General features: G+C 39.0%; 1 protein-coding gene across 1 annotated transcript in view; it reads left to right on the forward strand.

The window, feature by feature from the left end:
• Positions 1 to 2459: 2459 nt before the first annotated feature.
• Positions 2460 to 26391, forward strand: part of gfra4b (GDNF family receptor alpha 4b) — a 136846-nt gene continuing 112914 nt past the window's right edge. Inside the window, exon 1 of the mRNA XM_079839837.1 lies at positions 2460 to 2847. Within this exon, the coding sequence (XP_079695963.1) occupies positions 2805 to 2847 (43 nt within the window). The 5' untranslated portion in view covers positions 2460 to 2804. The remainder of the gene's footprint in view (positions 2848 to 26391) is intronic.

Below are 26391 nucleotides of genomic sequence, written 5' to 3' on the forward strand. Positions count from 1 at the left end.
CTTGCTTTACGCACCACAGTAACCTCCTTGTCATCATGTGCGTATGACGTTGCTTCCTGTTATCACGTGAGCAAACACACAACATGGCGCCAACAAAAAAAACGCGAAACTGGAGCAGGGAGGAAACGCTGTGTTTAATCTCGGTTTGGGGAGAACGTCGGTTTCAGAGGCAGTTTGAGACCATGGTGCATAATCACACTATTTGGGAACAGATTTATCGAGAAGTTTTGTGCCTCTAATAAGTGCTTTCGATCTTCTTTTTGCTTTAAATGGTATGCAGAAAATACTGGAGGTTTGCCACCGAGTTGTCCCACCACCTTCAACGCAACCGAGTGCTTCTTTAAGCGCCTCCATGCTTACAAAACGTGACAAAAACTACTTTTAAAAAGGAAATGACGGAATTGTACTGTACATTTTTACAGTGGATCTATTCGAACGGGATTAGTATTACCCAATGTCATTTTTCCGGACCTTTTTATAGAAGGTAAAAGTCTCCGTTATCTTTACTGACTTTGTCTGTAATGATTACCGAGATGGCACATTTGGACGGGACTAAAATCACAGAGAACCTCTGGTAATAATTTACCCCTACCTCCCCATGTAAAACTAATCCCGTCCGAATAGGGCTTTACACTGTAAAAAGTGATCAGTTGACTTAACTTAAAAAAGTGAGGAAACCCATTGTCTTAAAATAATTACATGTAATAAATGTCATGGGTAATTGAAGAAATAAGTTAAGTGAACTTGACAATTCCACAACTTAATTTTTTTCAATAATGCAATACTTAATATTATTAAGGCCATGGGTTTCCTCAATTTTATTAAGTTAAGTCAACTGATCGCTTTTATGTTGCTACTACTATGTTTCTACAATTTGTTGGTGAAATATGAACAAACACAGCAATAATAGCCTAACTTATTTCAATGACAGATTAGGCTTATTTAAAAATAGCCATTAAATAATGAAGAAATCATATGGCCAGCAGCCATATCACCCTGTAGCCCAAGACTGGTTTCCCACTGAAGCTAAGCAGGGCTGAGCCTGGTTAGTACCTGGATGGGAGACCAAACTGGGAAAAACTAGGTAGCTGCTGGTAGAGGTGTTAGTGAGGCCAACAGGGGGTGCTCACCCTGTGGTCTGTGTGGGTCCTAACGCCCCAGTATAGTGATGGGGACACTATACTGTAACAAGCACCGTCCTTCGGATGAGTCGTTAAACCGAGGTCCTGACTCTCTGTGGTCATTAAAAATCCCAGGATGTCCTTCGATAAAGAGTAGGGGTGTAACCCCGGCATCCTGGCCAAAAAAATGTGCCCATTGGCCCCTGTCCATCATGGCCTCCTAATCATCCCCATATATATATATATATATATATATATATATATATATATATATATATATATATATATATATATATATATATACGATTGGTATCATCCCTCAGTCTCCTCTCCACCAATCAGCTGGTGTGTGGTGGGCGCTTTGAGTGAGTGCCTAGAAAAGCGCTATATAAATGTAATTAATTATTATTATTATTATTATTAAGTTAAGTAAATTAAGGAAGTAAAGACATGATTAAAATAGTCCATGTGACTCCAGTGGTTCAACCTTAATTTTATGAAGCGACGAGAATACCTTTTGTGTGCCACTGTCACGTGTAATATTTTAATGATGTCTTTACGCCCTTTCTGGACCTTGGAAGTTGAAATGACGTTGTTGCCTATGGATGGTTCAGAAACCTCTCGGACTTCATCAAAAATATCTTCATTTGTGTTCCGAAGATGAACAAAGGTCTTACGGGTTTGGATTGACATGAAGGTGAGTATAGGCTAATTAATGACAGAATTTTCATTTAAGTTTGTAGGGGTGGCCATGGCATTTCCAACCCGCATTTCCACTGTCGATCAAAATACTGGTTTCTGGGTCCCCAGCAAAAATATATTTAACTTTGTCCCCTTAAAAGTCTGCAGTGCAATGTTTTCTTTAAATAGTGACTGCCTAGTGGCTTCAGTGTGGGACTCTCATTCAACTCATTCCCTGTTTAATGCATCTGTAGTACTAGAAGGCAGGGAGGGAAAAATAACTACCTTAAAGAGCATGTGTCATTTTTTTTTTGCAGATATTTCAGCACTGAAATCCACAGTTCAAAGCTGGAATCAAAGAGCAGGACCGTTTGATAGCCTCTCTGACCTAATGACTGTGGCTCAGAACATCTAGACATAGCCTACATTTTTGGGAACTCATCTAACTACACTCATTTGGTGACATTTATGTAGGCAGCTCACTAGGTTTTGAGACAGCTCAGAACTCAGAGCCTCCCTCTCTCTCTCTCTCTCTCTCTCTCTCTCTCTCTCTCTCTCTCTCTCTCTCTCTCTCTCTCTCTCTCTCTCTCTCTCTCTCTCTCTCTCTCTCTCTCTCTCTCTCTCTCTCTCGCGTGCGCGCGCTCGCTCTCTCTGCTCAGAGTTTGATCCTCACTCAATGAAATCTGACTCTTCATTCACTCGTGTTCTAACCCTCGGAGGGAACAAATGTCAATACGAGATAATGGAGCAGATGGAGAACTTTCATTAGCGCTTTAATTTCATTTCTGACGTCCTGATTGACAGTTTGACACTTGGCGTCGCGGCGCGCGCGGCTTCCCTACATGTTCAGTGGACGTTACTCTCATTTTTGACCATTTTAAGAGTCTTTAACGTGTTGAATTGATATGCAAACAGGGCGGCTTTCCTCTGTCGGTAACCTCAGAACATAAAAGAGACAGTTTCGCGACATTTCGAACCAGTTCTCTTCAGACACGCGCAGAAATGGATCTTATGGGAATCTACCTGCTTCATCTCAGCTTTGCCGGTAGGTGATGTGCTGCATTTATCTTCTGCACTTACCGACATCAAAGTTCCGTCACAGAAAAGCTGATAAAAGGCTAAGATTTCTTTATTATTTCTTAAATTTTTTAAATTATCATTATTGATGTGCACTATCGTTTAGCACCGGCTTTATAGCTGTAGATTTTTGATTGATTAATGAGAATGAATTGAACTGATTAAATGTGAGCACGATAACCTGCGTTCTTCTCATTTGGATTTATGAATACATTATGCGTTATTAGCCAGCAAATAAGGTGTTTGCTCAGGTGTTAAAGGTTACTGCTTCTTGGCATTTGTTCTAACAGTCAAACATTACTTCTAATAATATGACTGATAAATGGGCTATTCTAATTTCAACCCACTAAATCTACTTTTAATTGCTGCCATAGTAAAATCAGAGTGGTGGCAAAGTCACAACCAGTAGGCTACTTATAAGTTCATGCACTTTTTAGACCACTTTGAATTTAAGGAATTTAATTGTGTGAAGTTAAGTGGATGAGAACAAAGATGTTATCACAAGATGATAATGAATGCATGTGTGTTTGTTTGTAGCTTATAAATCAGCCTGATGAACATGTCACACTTAAGATAGTAGTCACTCTGCTTTAGAGTCGTGTGCACTGCTTTTGCAGGGGCCACATCAAGTAGAACATTGATATGTAAACTCTGTTCCTTTATAAAGAATGCAATGTGTTGTCAGTGACCTGAAAGTTGTAGCCTCAGTTGATTGAATAGCCTGTGTGTTTTTGCAGATTGGATGTGTGCAAAGAATGTCTCTGTGTTGCTGCTAATATAATTAGATTTTCAGGTAGACTGTCTTGAGTGTGTGTGTGTGTGATGTGTATGAATGAGAGGATGTATGTGTGGCATTATAACAAGTGCATTTTGTTTTGAAAAATGGATTCACAGAGGAAACCACATATAACCATAGCTTTGAAACATAATTGTATTTGAATTAATATGGCAGTGTAAAAACTTTAGTCATCCAAAATTGGGTATTTTTCTGACTGGACTGAATGGCTGATCATTTGCTGATTATATTATAAATTGAATACTGGTTTAAGAGTTCATGGGAGAGCATATAGCATTTAATAATTTTTTAACCCCCCCCCCCCATATTTTTTAAATTATTTTTATTAGTCATTTTTAGCATCTATGTTATATGAACCTTCTGGTTCGCCTTTCAATATTCCTCTGTAAACAGAACAAAGTAAATCTCTTAAAAACTGTAAAATATGCCAAGCTGTTGTTGAATTACCTGAAACATGAAGCAATAAAGTGACTGATCACTTAAGTTCCTAAGAAATAGTGTTAAAATCATCCCATCAATTAAAAAAAGATGTTGCTTCTATAGCGGCAGAAATTCTATATTGAACTCTAGGGTTCCTGACTTTTTAATTTAATTTTTTTTAAAGAACTATTTATGCCAAAAAGGTTCTATATGAAGATAAATATCTTTAATTTCATAACACATTCATATTTTGTGGGTTATTTCCATTTTTTAATCATAAAGTATGTTTATGAGCTGTTTAATTCATACAATTTAATTAAAATTAAAAATTAATCAAAACAAAATTAAATAAACCAAAATTAATATAATAATCCTATTATGGTAACCCATAAAATGTATACAGTATATGAAGTGCCTGACAAGACATTTATGTTTCTAAATAAAACTTTTTCTTCTAAGAGTGATACTTTTATATGCAGCTGTCACAGATTGTGTTGCTCGAACACACACAAACATGAAGGGAATCAGGCAGTCTTTAATAAATCCACAGGTAAAGCCACATAGAGAGAGTAGCCTATAATGCACATCCATAGGCAAGACCTGACAACATTGAACAGAAACAAGGGAGCTTAAGCCCCGTCACACGGAGACGCATTTAGCTGTATACGTACACATTTTGTATCGTGTTTTGGGAGCCTGAAACCAATAGTTTTTTAAACCGGGTCCCTGAGTGGATAAATCTGAAACCGACACTGTAGCGTTTTTCCTGTCCACAGCCAATCCGAATATATTTTGTGAAACGGTGATGTCATCACACCACATCCCGCACGGTAAAGACTAGAAGGGATACAACTATGGGCACTGGGCATGCGCACATCAATATTGCGTCATTTAATTACTGTATTAGGTATAGGGTTGGGGTAGGTATAGGCGTTAATAAAACACATCTGGTAAGTAGCACATTTATTTATTGTTATTGTATTGTGAGATTTTGCCTCTGTTCCTACCATTGCTGTACCCATTTTAGCCACAACTCTTCTTCTCCATTTTTAGTGTATTTCTATGGCAGAATTACAGCGCCACATACTGGTCTGGCATGTATACTACATCGTTTTGAGTCGGTTTCAGTGGTTTTGTGTGTATGCAGATATTTCTTGAGACGAGGGGGAAAAAAAGATTGGATAGGGAAAGCTCTGGCTTTGTGTGGATGTGGCCTTAAACGCAGGTGCAAATGAGCAGCTGACAGTGATGAAGACTCAAATCAGAAACCATGACAACAAACAAGTGGCAGGAAAAAGTCCAAACTGAGTGAAACATTTTTCACTGCATATGTATATCAGGTAATTGTTCAGTAAAGAATTCTAAACCTTAAATCAAATCAACCAGCTCTGAATGGACCCTTTTCACAGAATGTGATGTGTATATATATATATATATATATATACATACATAGGGGAGAGCAGGGCACAACCTAACGCGGGGTCAGTTGTAACACACATGGTTTAACACTTTCCACACATGCCAGAATGACGAAACTTAGCGTATTTACTAGTTGCCATATCAACATTATTTAGAGAAAAAATACAGTCAAAATTAAAAAAATCCTTGGAAGATATCACTGAACATTTTTCATCTCTGTTTTTTGTGTTTTTTTAAAATAAGACAGATCTGATATTATTTAAATCTTATATCTGTTATTGAAAAGTTGAGATCGTTCTTTAATGCTGATCTAACCAGCAGAAGACACGAGCCGCAGTTTAAATCCCAGTTGCAGAGGTAGGGCATGATGTAAAACTGTGTTACAATGAGCCCCTATTAGAACTATGCTATTCTATTCTATACTTTTATGAATTCTATTGAGAACCCATGAGAAAAAGGTGAATAAAGACTGCGAGTCAATGTTCAGAAATGCTTAATTATTATTATTATTATTATTATTATTATTATTATTATTATTATTATTATTATTATTATTATTATTATTATTATTATTATTTTTAACTATGCTGTATAGCTGTGTTTTGAGGTGTGTTTGTTGTCAAACTCAAAAAAAATTATATTTTCAATGATTAAAAAATGCCATTATTTTATTTGAAAAAGTGAATAATTTAATTTAATTGACTAAATATTTTAGTTTGTCTTGGATTTTTTAAAATGATATCAGATAACATCTTAAGCTGCCATTTGGTTATGTTACAATGTACCCCTCAAATGTTACAACACTGTAAAAAAAAAAAATCTGGTCTCCAATTGAAAATTTTCTAGTGACTGATCACATCAAAATTTTTTAGATGGCCAAATGGAATTTCAGTTAATTAAATTGCATCAATTCACAGAAATTCAATTTGGCCAACTGAAAAATTTGTCGGTCACTAGAAAATTTTAAATTGGAGACCTGAATTTTTTTTACAGTGACTGTACCCCACCTTTCATGTTGTCACCTTTCACTTCCATTCTTTCGGGGTTAATCAAGAAAGAAAGTATACAGTGTATTAATGAAACAAAACCACATAATTGTATTAGACGTGTGAAATTAATTTCGGAAAAAAGAAACACTCTGAACCACATGTGGATTTACACAAACTGAGAGAGTCAAAAAGCGTTAGGTTGTGCCCCGCTCTCACCTATAACTGTTACGCTCTATTTATCAACCATCCATCCTCCATCCCAAGTTCTTTTTTATTCTCCATAGTTATGTCCATTGAGCTGGAGTCAAGTCTATATTTTGAACATCAATCTAGACCTGTCTACCCTTTTCAAATCCTACAAATACATTAACTTGTGAATAGAGGACTTAGCTCCGGTTCCGTAGGTAATTTCACTGTCACTCAATTGAAGTGAAAGGCAGGCAGTTTGTCAGCGATTAGCCAAGGTAAAGATCGATTCATGCTCAGAGAGCTTGTAAATTAGGAACTCTATCAATGTCCATTAGTTCAGGCCATGACTGACATATGCTAATTCTGACCTTGTTGTTAACAGAATAATGTCATTATCAGTATTGACATGGACATACACTGCAGTTGATCATTTATGGTTCAGGTTTTCAGAGCATTATACTTCATAGCTCAGGCTTATACTGAAATATGCAGTTTAAAGCCATAATGAAACTGTAGAATTGTAGCCGACAGCTTGAAGATCAGCCTCTCTCCACCAGCCGACTCAGTGTTTCTCGCTGTTACGCTCGACAGTGCCTCTCTCACTGTCTGATGCCACACGCATAATCTGCACTCACAAAAATAGGATTCTTAATAAAGTGGCTTGAATAAACTTTTTGGCTTAAACAATGCCTTAGAGGAACCATTTTGCAGTCCCTAAAGAACCAGTGAACAGTTCTTAAAAGATCAATTTCTCTTAGTGTAAAGAACATTTTAAAGTCCCCCTGTAGTCAATATTTATTATCAATATCCCTTAAAACTCATCTTTGATCACCAAAATGACATATCTAAAAGATTTTTCCTGTGAAAAAAATGTCTTCATGCCTTAAAATTTGAATGTAACTCTACACCCTTGATTCATTTAGTCTACGTGGATTTATGAATATGCAAATTAGCCCCATCCCCACTCACTCGCAGCAGCTCAGAAATACAGTCAGCTAACAGATACATAACGGTAATTAATATGATTAGTCTTCTGCTTGACTACGTTATCAAACAGCTAATAATGTTTTGCTAATGTTACACAAACCACGTTTCCGTTCGCCATCTCAGTCTGCCTTCTAAAAATCAGCATCCTTAGAAACGCTTTGAACAGTCCACACGTACACAGGTATTTTTATAAAGAAGAGTTTTTCCCTATATGTTTCCAAAATGTTCACCCTGGCAGGAGTTTTCAAAAAAGTTCGTTTTCAGTGTCCAGATACTGCGTTTGCATGTGGACGAACGGCCAAACCGCATAGAAAAAGCTGTGGTTTTGAAAATACCATTGCTCGTGTGGACAGGGCCTTAGAATGTCAGTGGAGAAAGGCATATAGTTCATCGTAACATTGTAATATACATCACTGTACATAATTCACAAACTCTATTGCTAAAGTACCTGATTTTTTCATATCCCCAGAAAAAAATTCTGAAGATTCTGAAGACTTCCCTGCTTCAGAGCGGTCATAGTTAATGATATGCGAAAGCCCGCCCCCCTCATGATGTGATTGGTTACAAGGTAATTTGTGACGTCAGAAAAGCCAGTGATTTCAAACCGGCATTGGTTCATTGCACTTTTAAGGAGAAAATACTTAGCAATGGTGTTGACTTATGAATTTGCACATGGTTTGTCTGAAAGCATATTAAAAACTCTATTTGTTAGATTTGTTAGTTGCCACAACTGATGTTTGGCAAACTAAACTATCAAACTACATGCCTGAACTTTTCCTTGCTGATTAGAATGCAGAACAGCTGGACTTCAGAAATCTGAGGTGAATCCCCGGCTGGCTGCAGTGTTAATGTGCGAAGTCTAATGGAATACGGTAATACAACTGTTGTGTGATAACAAAGTTGCATTGGCAGTGATGGTAGAGCATTGATATTTATCATTTTATTATTGATTTTATCTACATGACAAATGTGTAGGCCATTCAATGTGACAGACTAATGCTGCAGACTGCACAGAACTTGCAGTGTAGGTCTCACTATTGTACATTTTATTTCTTTTAAATCCCCCTGGCCTGTAGTCAATAATTTTATCCCTTAAATCTCATCTTTGATTACCAAAATGACATATTTTAAGTTTTTCCTGTGATTTTTTTTCTTCATGCCTTAAAATAGCTTGAATCTAACTCTACACCCTTGCTTCATTTAGTATACGTGGAGACATGAATATGCAAATTAGCCCCGAATTAGATATAGTTTATCATAACATCGTAATAAACATCATATACATAATTCACCCGCTATATTGCTAAAAGTATCAGATTTTTCATATCAACAGAAAGATATAAGATAAGACTCCCCTGCTTCAGAACAGTCAAAGTTAATGATATGCTAAGGCCCGCCCCCCTCGTGACGTGATTGGTTACAAGGTAATGTCAGAAACACCATCGATTTCAAACCGTGTTTTTGAGACTGTCTTTGGTTCATTGCACTTTTAAGGAGAAAATATTTAGCAATGGTGTTGACTTATGAATTTGCACATGGTTTGTCTGAAAGCATATTAAAAACTACACATAGACATATCAACAACATGAAACACTTGATTTTCACCACAGGGGGCTTTAACAATATTGCATAGGAAATACATTCCTGAGTTCATTGTCATTGGTGGTGAATAAGCTGTTCCAAGTTGAACTTTCAGGAAATTGCTCTAAATATTAATGGTTCATTTTATCTGGTGAATCCATAGATAGCCCATGCAATGTCTCTGAAAATGAGTAATTATTTAAAGTTGACTTTGAACAAACCCTTAACCCACGTAACTCACCCCACGCCATTTGTGCAGATATGAATGAATTGTGCGGCTTGTTGAGGAGACGAATGCTATTACTTTTCTGAGTAATGGGAATTATGCCTGATGGATAATAAAACAGTTCATCAAAAAATCAGGCTCATTTGAAAAATGTTCAACTCCAAAAACGCACCTATACATTCAATTCAATGCAGTTACCAGCTGTAATGAACACTTGAGGCGGTAAAACACCAACAACTTTCATTCCTTTTCATGCAAATTATAATAACAGGCAGGGCAGAATATTGATTAATAAAGACTTATTTTTGCATTGTTCCTTGCACAATAATATGACATCAATACACTTTTACCATTGTGCATGATGTAAAGTAATAGTTTTTGACATTTGCATCACATGACCAGCTGCATAGCCTATGTATGACTTTTCTGACATAGTAAAATTGCTCGGTAGCTCACCTGGTACAACATTGTACTTGTGATGCATAGCGTCGGGTATGAAAACACAAGTCACGATGAAAGAGCTCAAAGACTTTTAGAATTAGAATGCACATTTTCGAATGTTTTTTTATCTCACATTTGCTTTTGTTAAAGGGGTCATGAACTGAGAAATCAACTTTCCCTTGAGCTTTTGATATATAAAAGGTCATGGTAATATAAGAATATCCTGTAGATATTCCTGAAAACTTGTTAGTCAAAGAAAAGCTTTTATTGACAGCTGGCTCAGCAAACGCTCGATCTCAGAATGTGCTTCCCTGTGATGACAGAGAGCAGTGAAACACCGCCTCAACAGAAGAAGAACGCCTAATTCTGTAGCCCCGCCCACCGATTTGTGCCTGACATGTTATAGATAAATAACATAGGCCTACTTGGAGCTAAACCGGATCGAACTTCCAAGCAATAAACATGCCCGCATTAGCTTCATTCGGATTCCAATATTAGACATGTATGGTTGAACTTATAATTATAATTTTTAATGAAGATCCAGCTCACGTGGGGAAGACATTGCACGTTTGTTTGCTTCATTTCACTGGATTCGTTTGTAAACGAGACTGGATTTGCAGACAGGATGAGATTAAAAAACTGTTCAAACCCTTCAGTACGTCGTCTGGGTTTGTGGTATATTTGCTGGTTTTCTCCGGCCAAATTTTAACCGGTCCAATCAGCGAACAGAGGGAGTGGCTGAGAACGATGACGTTGATGTCGTGGGCTAGTTTGAGTTGTAGTTCTGTAATGGCGGTGGAGAAATATGCGAGCGAAGCCATTCGGTCTGTTGTGGCAACTCTGCCGAATATCCAGAAGTTAAAGCCGGAGCAATAACAATCTTTGCTGAGTTTTGTTGGTGGCCATGATGTTGTGTCCCTCCTCTCCACGGGGTTCGGGAAAAGTTTGATTTTCCAGCTCGCTCCGTTATTGGTGAAGGAGTTGGCTAAGGCGAACGCTAGCGATGCTAAGCCGATAGTTGTTGTCGTCTCCCCTCACACGTCACAACCAAACGTTAGCGATTGGTTATGGCTGATCCAGAGTGGCTCTGGGCAGATCCAATAGTTTTAAACTTCAACAGTGTACCCGCCTTCAAGGGAGTTAACGCTTCTCAATGAAGAGTGGCCAGACTCTCTGTACAAATGAAATGTACAATAGTCTGGTGGGACCAGGCTAGTGTAGGAGCTACATTATTTTCAAACCTTTTAGTGCCACTCATCGGCCATTTAATTTCTGAACTGCCATGATACATACAACAACAAATGTAATAAAGCCTTTCCAGATTCATGTTCATCTGTTTCTAATAAAACTGAACTTTTAGCACCGCTAAACATTTCACTTCGAAAGTATCATTGAACGTGCAAGAAGCAACATCATCATTTTGCAGAAATGTCACCACAGGCAGGTTTTTCCAATGAGCCTGGGTTGCAAAAAATCCTAGACTTATATTGAAGAAGAGGGACCAGAGTCAAATATAAAGACTAGAGTATCATGAAGTTAAGCTCCTGACTTTGTCAAATAGCCAAGCACCAACAACCAACTTCCCAAGCACCTAAGCTATTTCATGGGAAACACTTAGTCACTGTCTGCAGAAATTGTAAAAATCTATTGATGGCTTTGAGATTTATTGATATACATATAATATAGATCTATGTTAAAATGTTGTTAAAAAGGCAATATCACCAGAATCAATACTAATGTCCCTTGTCACATTATTCATAGAGTGGATAACAATTTGTACTGGCTGCACAAGTAATAAGCCATATAGATATATTTCTTGTTGCTGAAAGAGTATATATATCACAGCCAGGGCCGCTGCTGGCCAAATGGGTGCCCAAAAAAATCTCTTCCAAATGAAATGGAAATATATATCTTCTGTGTTTGTCCAATCATTGCATTCGGTCAGAATGCAATGATGCAATGTCCTACCTGCCTGTCAACATACGTATATGCATACCTCTGCACCTGCTTGCGCAGACATCACACATCATCAGCGTGTTCCGTAAGGCTATGCAGAATTAAACAGACAGTCATCGGGCACTATAAACAAACAATAGCCACCTTTTACAGTTCCTCCCCTTATGAAAAAGAAGGATACTTCAAGTTCATTTTATTAAGTATACTTAAGTATATTTTTATATACTAAATAAAGTATACTAATATCAATTTAGTAGTAGTATACTTGAAAGTGTAGTATACTTGAAAGTGTACTATTTCAATACTTCTTGGGACTAAATTGGGCCACTTCAGTACATAAAAAGTATTATGTTTAAGTGTACTATAAGTGTAACAGTAGTAAACTTTTAAAGATCCCATGGCGTGGATTTTTTAAATTATTTTATTATGTTTCCTGAGGTGTACTTATATTGTTAGTATGATTTTTTACATTGGCTTGAATGCTCTGTTTCAAGGGCCGTGTCTGCTGTGAGACTTCAGTGAAAACACCCACTGTTGTGATTGGCTGACATCTTTGCATTTGAAATGAGTATTAGATTATGTGGCGGAGGGGGCGTGGTTTAGCGAGGTCTGCATGCACTGCCAGAGAGAAAGACAGACTGGGCACTCGTGGAACAGAGAGACGGAGAGCTGGAGAATGAGAAAGTTATATTGTACTAAGTTGTTGAGAGCGCTGTGAGCGCGAGTTTATTGTTTATTGTTTGTATCTGAGAGTTCTGAATAAACACGAGTCCCAGTCACGCCGACTCTGTCTTCTTCCTCCTTATTCTACAATCTTTGTAACATGTGGAACCCCTCACGAATACTTTTACTACGTTTTTTTACCATTACAGCTTTCAAGATGAATGAATCGTGAAAGTGTCGATTATAGCATTATTTTTATATCTTTTCCCATCATTCGAAAGGCTGCAGTAACGAGCATTGAGTACACATGCAGTCTGTTGATCGCGTGAATGCAGTGATCTCATCATTGCAGTGCTATTTCTCTCACAAAATGCTTTAACCACAACTAACAGCAAACACAATATTGATATGAATAAATGCTTCGTGAAGCACTGAAACAGTTGAAGCAAATGTGCCATATTGTTTCGAAGCTTCGAATCAATCCGACACCCGTCACCATGGCGACATATAGGGGTCACTTGCATGTGTTGATCTGAAATACCTTGACAAAGATCCATGTAAAAAAATAAATCAAAATTTTTAACATCTGTCTGACAACTACATGATCTTGGTTTTGTTACCTGTATCCTCCTCATTGTGAATAACTATAGTTTTTTTTGTGGTCATGAAAAATTAACATTAATAAAATAAATAAAGCCACAATGTGTCACATTTGTTACATAACATTTTTATTCAAAAATATTATTTGGTCTGCTGTTGAAGGAGTTAGCTGACTTCTTTTTACATATAATTTCTCCAGCCTTTGAAAAAAATCCTCTCACATGACACGGGACACTTGTTGTCCTCTGCACCCTCCAAAATGCCAGGATGAGTGCTCCTCAAATGGTGCATCAAGGCTAACTGCCTATCACAATACACACATCTCACTTTATTTGGTGTTTCCAAATGGAAATGCTCCCACACCACAGATGTACGGCATCTCTTGTAATGGACAATAACAAAGATAACTTCCTGATTAACATCATCCTCATGCTGGGAAAATTTTATATAGCCTACACAAATGCAAGTTCTTAAAGGTGAAACCAAGATTGTATTAATTTCATAATGAGTTTAACTCTTATACAAAAGCCCTCAAAGTTATTAAAATGCAATCAGTCTTTTTTTCCATTATAGAAGAATATGAATATGATCTTCAATCAAAAATTTATGTTTTTTGTTTTTTTGTTTCTTTTATTATGATTTGCCTGATATATATTTTTCTACTGTACGTTCAAGCACCTGATCTGTATTTTGTAATACAAAAATGTTCTATTATTGCCATGCTGTTTGTAAATGATTATTTGTTCAGCAATAAAAAAAATATATGGCATCTCTTAGTGGAGCCTCCATTTGTATTTATTCTATTAATATATCTATCTGTATATCACCTATGAATCTATATAATTCTATATCTCTAACTTATGCCGTGCTCTCTGTCACTATCTATCTACTTAGCCTATATGAATGTGTCACTATATCTATCCTATCTGTCACTGTCTATACCTATCAGTCAATATATCTAATTTAAATCTAGCCTAAATCTAGCCTAACTAACCAAAGCACACTATAAATCTCACTTAGCCTATATCACAAAATCACTGCTATCACAAAATATCTCTCCTTTCACAAAAACCGACGAGGTGAAGATTTACTTCACTTTTAAACTGTGGTGAATTAGGTTTATATAGATGTGTGACTGTGTGGTTTGTTCCCGCCCCCTTTAATCAACGCAGTTTCGGCAGGCGCCACCTGATGAAACACTTCGAAGCTTCATTTAGCCACAGTCACGTGACATGGGTGTTTCGAAACACAGTTCGGAGCAGTGTTTCAAAACGCCAGTTTTGCGTCAGCCATCCCTACTTTTAAGATCTCTCTGTCTTCCATTTATACGCAGATGACACCCAGATCTACCTCCACACAAAACTGGGTGATAATGCAGCCATAAGCTTTCTTGAATAGTGATAAAATAAAACAGAGATAATGCTTATTGGTTCACCCTATCAAATTAAAATACAGTTAAATTAATTTTTTTTTTACCTCAGAAACATTGCAAAACTGCACCCCATGTTATCGTTTTCTGTTGCTGAAAAATGTATTAACACTTTTGTATTTTCACGCATTGATTATTGCAATGCTCTTCTGGCTGGGGTCTCAATCTACCTCAAATTACAGTCAGTTCAAAATTCTGCTGCTAGAATTCTTACAAGGACCAGGAAAAGCAAACAAATCACTTCAGTTTTAGAATCACTGCACTTGGCTACCTGTCGGATTGATTTTAAAATTCTCATGCTGACCTACAAGGCCCTACATGGTTTGGCGCCTCATTACTTGTCTCAACTTTTAACTATTTACACCCCTAGATGTGATCTTCACTCCTCTGATTCGGTTCTTTTAGTTGTACCTCCTAACCGTTTACGCTCTTTGGGTGACCGGGCCTTCTCCACTTGTGCACCTCAACTATGGAATTCACCTCCCATTGTGATCAGACTGTTTATGGTACCAATTATGGTAACCCATATTCGGAGTTAGTGCACACATATTAGGGGCAGTAAGTAGTGAACACACACACTGCAAACCGTGAAAAAGACAAGCCCTGCATCTCATTGTGCACACTATCTGCCCTAAATAGTACTGAAAATTACTAATGTCACACTATTTAGGATGGATAGTGTGCACATTGGGACACAAGCACTAGAGCGCTGCAATATAGCCACATATTTAAAATAAAATAAATTTGAACCATACCTACTGTTATTATTAATAGACTTGTTTTTTTATAATAGCCTGTAATTTTAAATACATTACATACACAAAAATATTTTTTAAATTAAATTAGGTGCCTCTCCTCCCTCTTTCCTCTCCATCTCTGCTTGTGCTACTGTTTGTAAAAATGTATACGTCTATTTATGTCTACTGACTATCATTACGTGCATTTATAACATCACATGCCTGCACGTTGAACGCGATTTTTCTTCAATGAGGGGGAGAAGGAGGCGGGATATAAAAGGACGGATTACTACAGCACTTATCGTTGCACTGAATGGCTATTAGCTGTGAGAAGACAGTGTCAGTCAATGTATTGGACAAAACAGCGACCATAAATGTAAAGAAACGAAGTTGCTTATTATATTTTCCTAACAAGCAACCACATTTTTTAAAATAAGCCCAAAAAACCGCAACCCGCGACTCGTGATTTTTTAACGCGACTTGCCAAAAAAAGAAGCCCAAAGTCGCGTGTTATACGCGGACATGGCAACTATGCTTATGTTCTGCTATTATATATCTCATCTCATAATAATCGATCAAGTGCTTTCGTTGTCAGGCATTCCTCATTCACTGTGATGGCCCAATAGCGATTGATTGCGGTACTTATTGGACTTGATCCGAATGAATAATTCGTTTTCATAATGCCTTTTCTCTTTCTGGGCCGAACACATTTTTAGTCTTTAAGCGGCAGGGGTGGCTTTCAGTGCCAGCGTATCATTTGCTCTGGCAGACAGGGGTGTTAAAAGTCAGAAGGGGTTGTAATGTGGGCTGCCTATACAGCCACCTCTATTCTCCTCATATACGCAAACCTTTAAAACGGTTCTTATGTTTAATTATAGATGATCTAGACCCCGCAGTTAAGCGGCCACTCTGCCATTCATCTAACGTCAGTCAGTTTGATGGTTTTGACCTTTCATGCTGACATTGTTCAATTCTTCACATTATCATCTGCCTACAATATTAAACTGTAATAGCTCCAAACAGTACATAATATAAGGAGTCAGATGGAGGCACAGTTGAGAACTATAAGGTTCCCTGGTTAGGATTAATCTTAGTGGCAGGTCATTTAAAATGGTTGCTGAGCAGTGGAATGGAAATTAGCCCGCAGCCCGAAACGTTGTGTGCAGTGGGATATTTGCTTGGAATAAAAGGTTAGATCACTTTCCCCGCCAGTCCTGTTAAGAAATTCAGGAGATGGCTCCAGGGTTAGATGACTACGGTGTCCTCTGAGGGCCAAACAGAGGCTCATTAGTTGAGTGATTGTTGACAGGTTCCCTGGCACAGAGAGATTGATGGATAGAGTGCTCTCCTGGTGGACATACAATGACTATGTTTGCATAGGCTGCCATGATTTGGGCCATTTAAACAATTCTCACACGCTCTGTTTGAAGGGGCGTGTCTGCTGTGAGACTTCAGTGTAAACGCCCACTGCTGTGATTGGCTAACATCTTTGCATATGAAATAGATAGTATTACATGTGTAACTCTCTCGAAAACTATTAGCACATTTGTACTATTACTATTACAACTGTTGATTATAGCATTATGTTTAGATCTGTGGCATTATATTTAGATCGTGGCATGAAAGGTTGCAGTGACGAGCATTAGCCAATCACAGACAGATGAGCTCATGAATGCAGTGATCTAGTCCAGGGGTTTTCAAACTGGGTTCCGGAGACCACCAGGGGTTCGCCAGAAGGTTCCAAAGGGTCCCCAGAAAATGTTTAGGGGATAAAAAGACAAAGCAAAAATGGATGAAGTCTACCGAACTTTCTAAATGTTTCTCTCCTTTCTTGCCTTATACATACTTTCCAGAATTGTATATGTTTGCTTTTATCTTTCTAATGAGTTTTTCTCCCCATAGTCCTCTTTATCTTGCTCACTGGGGTTATAAGGCAGTATTCTTAATGCATAATGTAAGATGCTTGCATACATTTATTGTGAAAGTTGCTTATATACAAATCATTTTTAATTGAAAATGTTCTTCTTCAGGTTTATACATCCAACATTAAGTATAGCCAATTTAAGTTTGGAAACAATATGTTGTTTTTATAATGTCACACTTATTAACAGTTTAAAGGTTTTTCATACATAAAAATAGATGGACAGGGCCGGCTCTGTAAATCTGGGGGCCCTAAGCAGGATAATTTTGGGGCCCTGCCTTGCAGTGAATAATGGAGTATTGCACCGCAAACCAGCAACTGTATACAATCTAACACTTACACATTTCATCTGTATATCTTTTAACATGATTGCCTACAATTATTTTACTGCTTATTAAAGTACACTCACTGAAACAGTAAAAGTAAAGATTACAGATTTGCAAATTTCTTTCATACATAAGGTCAATTTGTTGTAAACAAATAAATATTAATAATTTAGCATTAACAATATATAGCTAACTTACAACATTAGCCATAGTGGTATGCGGCTCGCTATGCTCTACTGAAGCAGCAGTAGAGTCACCTCCTCCAGCTGTTGAGATTATAATATAATTAATAATAAATACAGTATGCAGAGTAGATAAAACACATTAATTTTAAATTAATATTAAAGTACAATTAGACAACATAGTGAATTATGATTATAAAACTAAATTTTTTATTGGCAAGAGGAAAATTAGCTATGTTGAAGTTGCGCACAAAACTATTCAAAAGAAAGGCAGTGGGAAATATTTACTTGTGTCATTTCTGGTGTCAGCCTCCTGAAATGTTTCTCCACGACCACCAAAATATTTAAGAATGGCTCCTCCTGAGAAAGTGACATTTTGTTTTTTACAATTATGTTAAGGGTAAATTAAAGGAAATCCAATGTTAAATTATATTATTTAATTATTGGTTGATTAACTCTTACATACTGTTCATATTTTAAACCTTCACAGCATGGAGTGAGATATTTTTTACCTTTTATGATTACATACAGTAATACATTCACTGTAAAAAAAAAAATCAGGTGCCCAATTGAAAATTTTCTTGTGAGCGATCACATCTAAAATTTTCAGTTGGCCAAATTTAATTTCTTGAATTTTAATTGAATTAAATTGCATCAATTCACATTAATTCAATTTGGCCAACTGAAAAATTTAGATGTGATCGCTCACTAGAAAATTTTCAATTGGGGACCTGCTTTTTTTTTTACAGTGTTCTTTACTAAAATTTACCACAAATCCATTTTGCTTTTAGGTGTCTTGTATCGATCATCATTCAATAATGTTTCAGAGAGGACACTGTGTTTTCTTTAGGTTTAAATGGTCTGGGCGATTTAGCTTAACAATATATAAAATATTTCATAATAGTATATAGATTAATATTTATTAATAATCTTTAATTGCCTATTCAATTAAGACCATAAGAAAAAGCTTGTATTTAACCGCTTTATTTTAAACTTTTGATTTTGACTGTCAAATGATTGCTCTCTCTTCCTTTTTACTTTCTTTCTCTCGAATGTTCAATAATTAAACTATTTTGTATTGTAATAAGTGTCTATTGAGACAAAGATTTTTCGTTTTTTTCTTTCCCAGAACTAGTGTAGGTCATGTAACGTTAACTGTTAAAAAGAAAATACATTCATAGGAGGTGGGTCTGTCTCTACGCGGTCTGTAGCCCAGAGCTGGGGCCGACGGCTGGACCATAGCGCAAGCAATGTTGTTTCAGCATAATCGACGGACAGCTAACGTTATGCTGCGTTCACACCAAACGCAAATAGAGTGTCTGGCGCGAGTGATTTGATTTCAATGTTAAGTCAGCGTCTGGAGGTCCCGCGGCGCGGAAGGCGCTTTTCGCGCGGTGCGAATGACGCGAATTGAGCGTCTTGCGTGATAAACTGCGGCGACGCTGGCGAGTGCAATCTGTAGTTAGGGGGCCCCCTAGTGGCGGCGGGGCTCTAAGCAGCCGCTTAGTTCGCTTATAGGGAGAGTCCCTCATAAAAGGTTCATTATATTTGGGGGTCCTTGGCATCATAAAGTTTGAAAACCCCTGATCTAGTCATTGCAACTGGATTTCTACACACTAACGAACAAACTAAAGAGAGATTTGTTGATTATAACGGGAGTTTTGGCGAGAGTCCAGAACTCAGTCACTGATAAACTTTGCAGTTTGATTGACAGCTCCAGCGATTGTAAAGGGAGCGTTCTTTGATCGCTTTCTATATATAATTTAATCACAGTTTAAATAACAGATTATTTTCATCCTACTAAGAGAAACAATGTGAAGTTGACCGTTTAGTCACTGGTTTGATTTAGTGACACGCAGTCAAAGAAGATCTGTCTGTACACTAATCATCACATGTCAGAGATCACTGGTCACTGGAAAACATTTCTCAGTTCATGACCCCTTTAATACGACACAAAATGTAACTGACTTTCTATTGGTAGAGGGCATTTTGTTTTATTTTGACTACTTCAGATAAATTAGCTCAAAATGGACAATTCTTGTGTTTTTTTTTTGTATGGAATATTGCAGTATTTATTAAAATTATTTATCTGTGCCCTCGTCATCTTTAATCATAATAACTTCTCCTTTTTGCTGTGTCATCTCTTCTCTTCTCGGGTGATGTGTATACTGGCGTAAGGGCGGGACAACCTGTCAATCATATGAGATCAAACAATGGTAAACCACAACCATCAGATCAATTCCCCATGGACAAAATTAAGTCCTGCCCTATTTTCTGGTTGGAGAAGCCGTTTCACTTGGATATACAATAAGGAAGAAAAAACTAGCGCAAGTTCAGTTTCGTGCTTACTTTAACACTATCCGTGAATATTTCTAATACAGCAGCTGATGATAATTGTCAATCATCTTTGTTATAGTCATCTTTGAATAGTTACACGCATTCTGCTCTGTTCCAATGAGCTATTTTTGAATGCTAAGAGACCAGAATACCATCCAAAATTGAACTGTAAGAAAATCCTTAAATTAAAAATGCATGTTAACTTCATGCCTTCAGTCTGAGATATGCTGGCATTATGCTGGCATAGCCTCCAATGCTCCCCATGACCCTACAGAGGGTAAGTACTGAAGATCTGGATGCAAAGGCCTTTAATAAGGCACCCTAATGTTTCAACACATAAATGGATGAAATATCTATAACCTTTTATTGCACAAAAATATCAATGTTGTAGGCTCCAATTAATATCAGCGCAAAACTAGAATGATGTGCCTCAGTGTAACCAGAGCACTTGGACCCATAAGGCTCTCTTTGCTCCCTTGTTCAAAAGTTCTTAATTAGATCAAAAATATTGTGAGTGTGAACCATCTAGTTCACAACATCCAACTGTTTGTTGAGACCTATTGTGCTGCAACTATTTATTGAGGCATTCATCTGACTGCTGTGTTCTGACAGACGCCCGGGAGCGAGCAATAAACAGCAAGTCATAAACAAAAATCTCTCAGTAACACTTCACAAATAAACCTGTGGATTGTGCATAATAACAGGAACATTGATCACAGCAGGCAATTTGATGTCTGTCAGTGTCTTTCAATTTAAAGCAGGTGAATTTGTACAAAGGCGCTGTTTTAATTGTCATGGCGGTAATGCTATAAATGAGATGAATTAAAGTTCTCTGAGAGTGTTTTACCATGCTGACTATTAGTACAACCCATTACCCGTGTGCAAACACGCTTTAAAGTCAGGATGAAATAACAATTCACCTAATCTATTTTCTAAGTGCATGTTACTGAACTTAAAAAATGTCATATTTCGATCAATAGAAAAAGACTGCAAGAGTCGGGTTCCGGAAGTAAAAATTCCATTCATTTTCTCCATTGGGAAACTGACTTTTTTGAGATATCATATAAACCTTTAAAGACAGATATACTGTGAACTCCGAGGTTGTTAATCGATTTTATGCTTTTGTTGAAGCCATCAGTTCACATTATTTCAACCTAGGGGGTCATATGATGCTTTTTTAATGTTTTCCTTTTCCTTTAGTGTGTGATGTATCTGTTTGTGCATAACTGAGAACACCGATCCAGATCTGCCTAAAACGCCTCGATCGAAGTCCAGATATTACTTTCTCAAACGTCCATGACCCAATATGAAATATAGCATAATGCCCGCCCAAAGGCATACAAAGAAAAAAGGCGAGGCTTCAGTGAATTGTAGTGTTGTTGTCATGTCGCGGAGAGACACTGTGTGTTTGGATGTGAAAGGCCTTAGTTAGGTTAGTTCACCCAAAAATAAAAATAATGTCATTTATTTCTCACCCTCATGGTCGTTCCACACACCCGTAAGATCTTCGTTCATCTTCGGAATGCAAATTAGGATATTTTTGTTGAAATCCGATGGCTCAGTGAGACCTGAATAGCCAGCAATTATTTCTTTATTTATTTTTTTGCTTCATTTGAAAGGGATGACTCTTGGTGACTTTTGTTGCATTAGCTATGAACACACCAAAAAAATTAATGGACATGATTCATATATTTTAAAGGTCGGGGAAAAAAGTCACACTTGGCTCCTTCATGGTCAAAAACGGCCGACATCGGAAATGAATGGGAAATACGAAAAAATATGAAAACTCCGAATCTTTTGGTGGTACAAACTACAAATCAGCCACTGTGCAGGAAAAGTGCACAGCATTGAAGGGATGACACTAAAATATCAAGAGTGCAAACACACACACACACACACACACACACACACACACACACACACACACACACACACACACACACACACACACACACACACACACACACACACACACACACACACACACACACACACACACACACACTGTTAAAAAGGCCACCATTAAGGTTATAATCATGTATATTAGTTCACCTTTTCTATATGCCCGAAATCACATCATCTGTCGCAGCATCCGACCAGCAAGCCAATCAGCACTCGGGGTAGAACGTGCAGATCAGCGCACCCGCCCACTAAGTTCAGTCAGATCAATCGGTATTGCAAAGGGATGCGAGCTGTACTGTAGCGATTTATCTTTGCTAAAGTTGTGTGCGTGCCTGCAAAGTGAGTAGCAGTCTTTACATATATTGTTCTCTACTTTGTTTATGAACCGTTTAATTGCTTCAAGTGTGTAGAAGTTAATGTCTGCAAGTGACAAACGCGAACGAACTTGTAAAGATGTTCGTGGGTATATTTACATACCAGTTTCCTCATATATATCACTGTCATGCATCAAAGACATAATCTATGTGCCATTTACACATCATATGGTTTATTTAATGGGTATATATCGCTAATTTCTAAGAGTTAAAGCACTCGTTAAGCGCATGCGCACTACTGTGCTAGACAGAGCGGCTCCGTCTCTGTATTCAGCGCTGAAAGGTGTCGTATTTCAACTGCACCATATTAGTAATTTGTAGCGATGCATTTTCCCTATATAATGGCACATTTGTTCTTCATATTTACTGTATTAATCATTGTAGTTAAATATTCCTTGTGGAGATTACTGTGCTTATATTTATTGTGACTACGGTTATTTGTTATTTTGTACTTATTTCTCTTTTATCTTTTAATTGTAGAAAACCACACACACATGCAAAGAAGATTTATTCAGTGTACTGAGTTGTGGTGACAATAAATGGGTTATTCCCGTATACCTGATCTTCTGTGTTAAACGTCTCTCACCGGACGCTCTGTAGTGGGTCTGTTATCAACCGGCAAATTCACATTGGGAAAGCTACTAGTAGCCATCCTTTTTTTCATGGTCCTTCGAGCCGGAGACCCAGATTTACTACGGAAAAATGTCACAGTATGAAGAGGATGAGCCGGTCGTGCGCGTCAGGAGGAGGACAGCCCTTCCCGTGCGATATGAAGAGTATGACCTCAGCGGCTACACTCTCCCAAGACTGTTTCCCGAACCCATGTCACCACAATCTCAGTTTCATCCTACAGTGCCTCCTAGCCCAGAACCAGGGGAAGGTGCAGCTGGTATCACTCCAACATCGCTACTGCGCAAAGAGCTTGATAGTCCTCAACAGTGGTCTGACGATGAACCATGGGAAACCAGCATACTCCAGCGTAAGAATAAGGATTTACGCCTTGCCCATGACAATCTGCTACAGACAATGCAGCAAGAAAGGGACATGTTTCAGCAGACTAGAGACCAGTATTCACAAGAATTTTCTCAGTTGAAACGACAGATGCAGCAGCTACAGATCCAAATGGAGCAGCGACAGCCTGCAGCACCGTCTTCTCCTCCTGTCACCCCTTCACGACCTAAACCTGCGCCACGCAGTTTTCTGAGAACGCAACAGGGTGATAAGAGCTTTACACCAGTGCCAGCATCACGATTCAGGTCTATTGAGTCAGATCAGGCCAAGCACTGTGCCGAGTCTTTCCTAGCTCCAATAGCCGTACCCAGAGCAACTAGGGAGGAAAGACCCTACTACGCCAGAGCTGAGGAGCCCTACAGAGAAAGTCGTTATGCATCATATGAGCCAGAGAATGCAGCACCTCCACTCTTTGAATCAGCCCAACGCTCTTACATGCCATGCAGAGCATCCAGCCCAGTTCATCCTGAGCTAGAGCAGATGTATCGAGGTCCGACTCCCACAATTCCAGACTTCGTACACCCGAACCCTAGGGAATTCTCGCGGCTCAAGATAGCCCTGGAGAACATTCTCCCTGCCACTGCCACGGAGAGGTTCAAATTCCAAATACTCACTGACCACCTCAAACTAGAGGAGGCCTTGCTTATCGCTGATTCTTACAGTCATTCACAACAACCATTCACGAAAACCATGGCAGCACTGGATCAGCAATACGGTCAGCCTCATCAGCTCGCACTGCAACGTATAGCAGAGCTAATGGATGGTCCAAACATAGCCAGTGGGGACATTAAATCTTTCCGACTTTTCGCCCTCAGAGTTCGTTCCCTAGTTGGTATGCTAGAGCAACTAGGAAGGAAGGGCACCTTTGAGTTGCAATGTGGATCTCATGTCTCTAGGCTCCTAGGGAAGCTGCCACATGACCTCCGGTCAAGTTTTCGACGCTTTGCACATCCTCACTTAGTGCCAATTCCCACCCTTCTTGATCTGTCAGATTGGCTAGAGTATGAAATTCAAGTGCAGGAAGACACGTCAAGGTTTGTAGGCGTCAGTCGTCGTGGATATCCAGCACGTACACGAGACGTGATCAGAGACACTAAGCCATTCGCTAAAAGTGCCACCATCCTGTTTGGCACAGAGAAAGCACCTCCACCGACAAAGATGGCATTTGCAGCCAACAAACCTACTTCAACTCCATACTGCCCTTACTGTGACCACCATAAACACTCCCTCAACAATTGCAACAACTTTAAGCAGCTTACCGTTGACCAGAAACGAAACTGGATAAAAGACTGCAACAGATGCTGGCGCTGTGGGAGGAATCATCAAGTTTCAGAGTGCAATCTGAAAATGCGCTGCAAACAGTGTAATGGTCGCCACCTACTGGTCCTTCATGGCATCAATCTCAATAGTGCAGACATCCCAAAGACTACCCCACATGAAGGTACTTCAGCTAATGCCTGCCTCCTGAACACGATGAACGAGATACTTCTCATTCGTAAGCCTCCTGCCAGCCGAAAGGTTCTTCTGAAGATCGTCAAGGTCATTCTCCGAAATGGGGCACACAAGATGAAAGCTTATGCCATCTTGGATGATGGATCGGAGAGGACCATCCTTCTGCACAATGCTGCCCAACAGCTGGGCCTAAAAGGTCAGCCAGAAGATCTTCCCCTTCGCACAATTAGGCAGGAACTACAAATGCTCACTGGTGCAGCAGTGTCATTTCACATCTCCCCCCTGTCTCAGCCCCGCAAACTTTATCACATAAAGGGTGCATTCACAGCCCAGCAGCTGAGTCTTGCTGAACATACACACCCAGTCAAGACTTTAAGGGAGAAATACCACCACCTCAGAGGGCTTCCTTTGAGCCATTTAGAGGCGGTTCGCCCTGTCCTGCTCATCGGATCCGACTACCCCCACCTCATTACAGCAGTGGAGCCAATCCGCCTAGGCCCCCCAGGGGGACCAGCGGCCATCAAGACTCGTCTCGGCTGGACTTTGCAGGGCCCTGTACAGCATCTCCAACATGAGACCACTGAACAGCAGTGTCTTTTTACCTCAATGGCACATACAGAAACTGATCTTCTTAGACAAGTGGAGAGACTCTGGCAGATAGACGTGCTTCCCTGGCAAAGTGAAAAGATGAGCACAAGATCCAAACAAGACCAGGAAGCAGTGGAAATTCTGGAGAGCAAGACAGTGAGAGTGGAGGTGGATGGCGTTAAGCGCTATGCAACCCCACTGTTGCATATTAAGAACATGCCGGTCCTCAATGCCCCCAAAAATGCTGTTTTCCCTCATCTGCGAGCCATGGAGAGAAGGCTGGCCAAAGATCCCGAGCAAGCAGCCGCCTACACTGCTGAGATTCAGAAACTGGAGCAGGCAGGTTATGCAGTCAAGGTGGAACCAAGTGCGGAAACATCCTCAACCAACACCTGGTACATTCCCCATCACCTGGTCCAACACAACGGAAAGAACAGGGTTGTGTTTAATTGCTCGTTTCAATTTCAAGGTCAAAACCTTAACAAGCTCTTGCTTCCAGGGCCTGTGTTAGGTTCCTCTCTTCTTGCAGTGTTGCTCAGATTCAGAGAGCATTCCATTGCTATCAGCAGTGATATCCGGGGGATGTTCCACCAAATCAGATTGCTTCCAGAGGACAGGCCACTTCTGCGATTCCTCTGGAGGGATCTAAGGACACAGGATCCACCTAACATTTATGAATGGCAGGTTCTTCCCTTCGGCACGACATGCAGCCCCTGCTGTGCAGTCTTTGCATTACAAAAACATGTCCTGGATCATAGTCAACCTGGGGAAGACGTTCGCCATTCTGTCCTGAAGTCTTTCTATGTAGACAACTGTCTGCAGAGCTTCTCCTCAGTGGAAGAAGCCAAGAGGCTCGTTGACAGAATCAGGAGCTTATTGGCAGAAGGTGGCTTCGACCTGAGGCAGTGGTCCAGCAACCAGCTCTCAACAATCAGCCATTTACCTCCTGAAGCCAGATCAGATGGCACCGAACTTTGGATTTCACA

The sequence above is a fragment of the Gobio gobio genome, assembly GCF_949357685.1.
Source record: "Gobio gobio genome assembly, chromosome: 16".
Lineage (NCBI taxonomy): Eukaryota > Metazoa > Chordata > Actinopteri > Cypriniformes > Gobionidae > Gobio > Gobio gobio.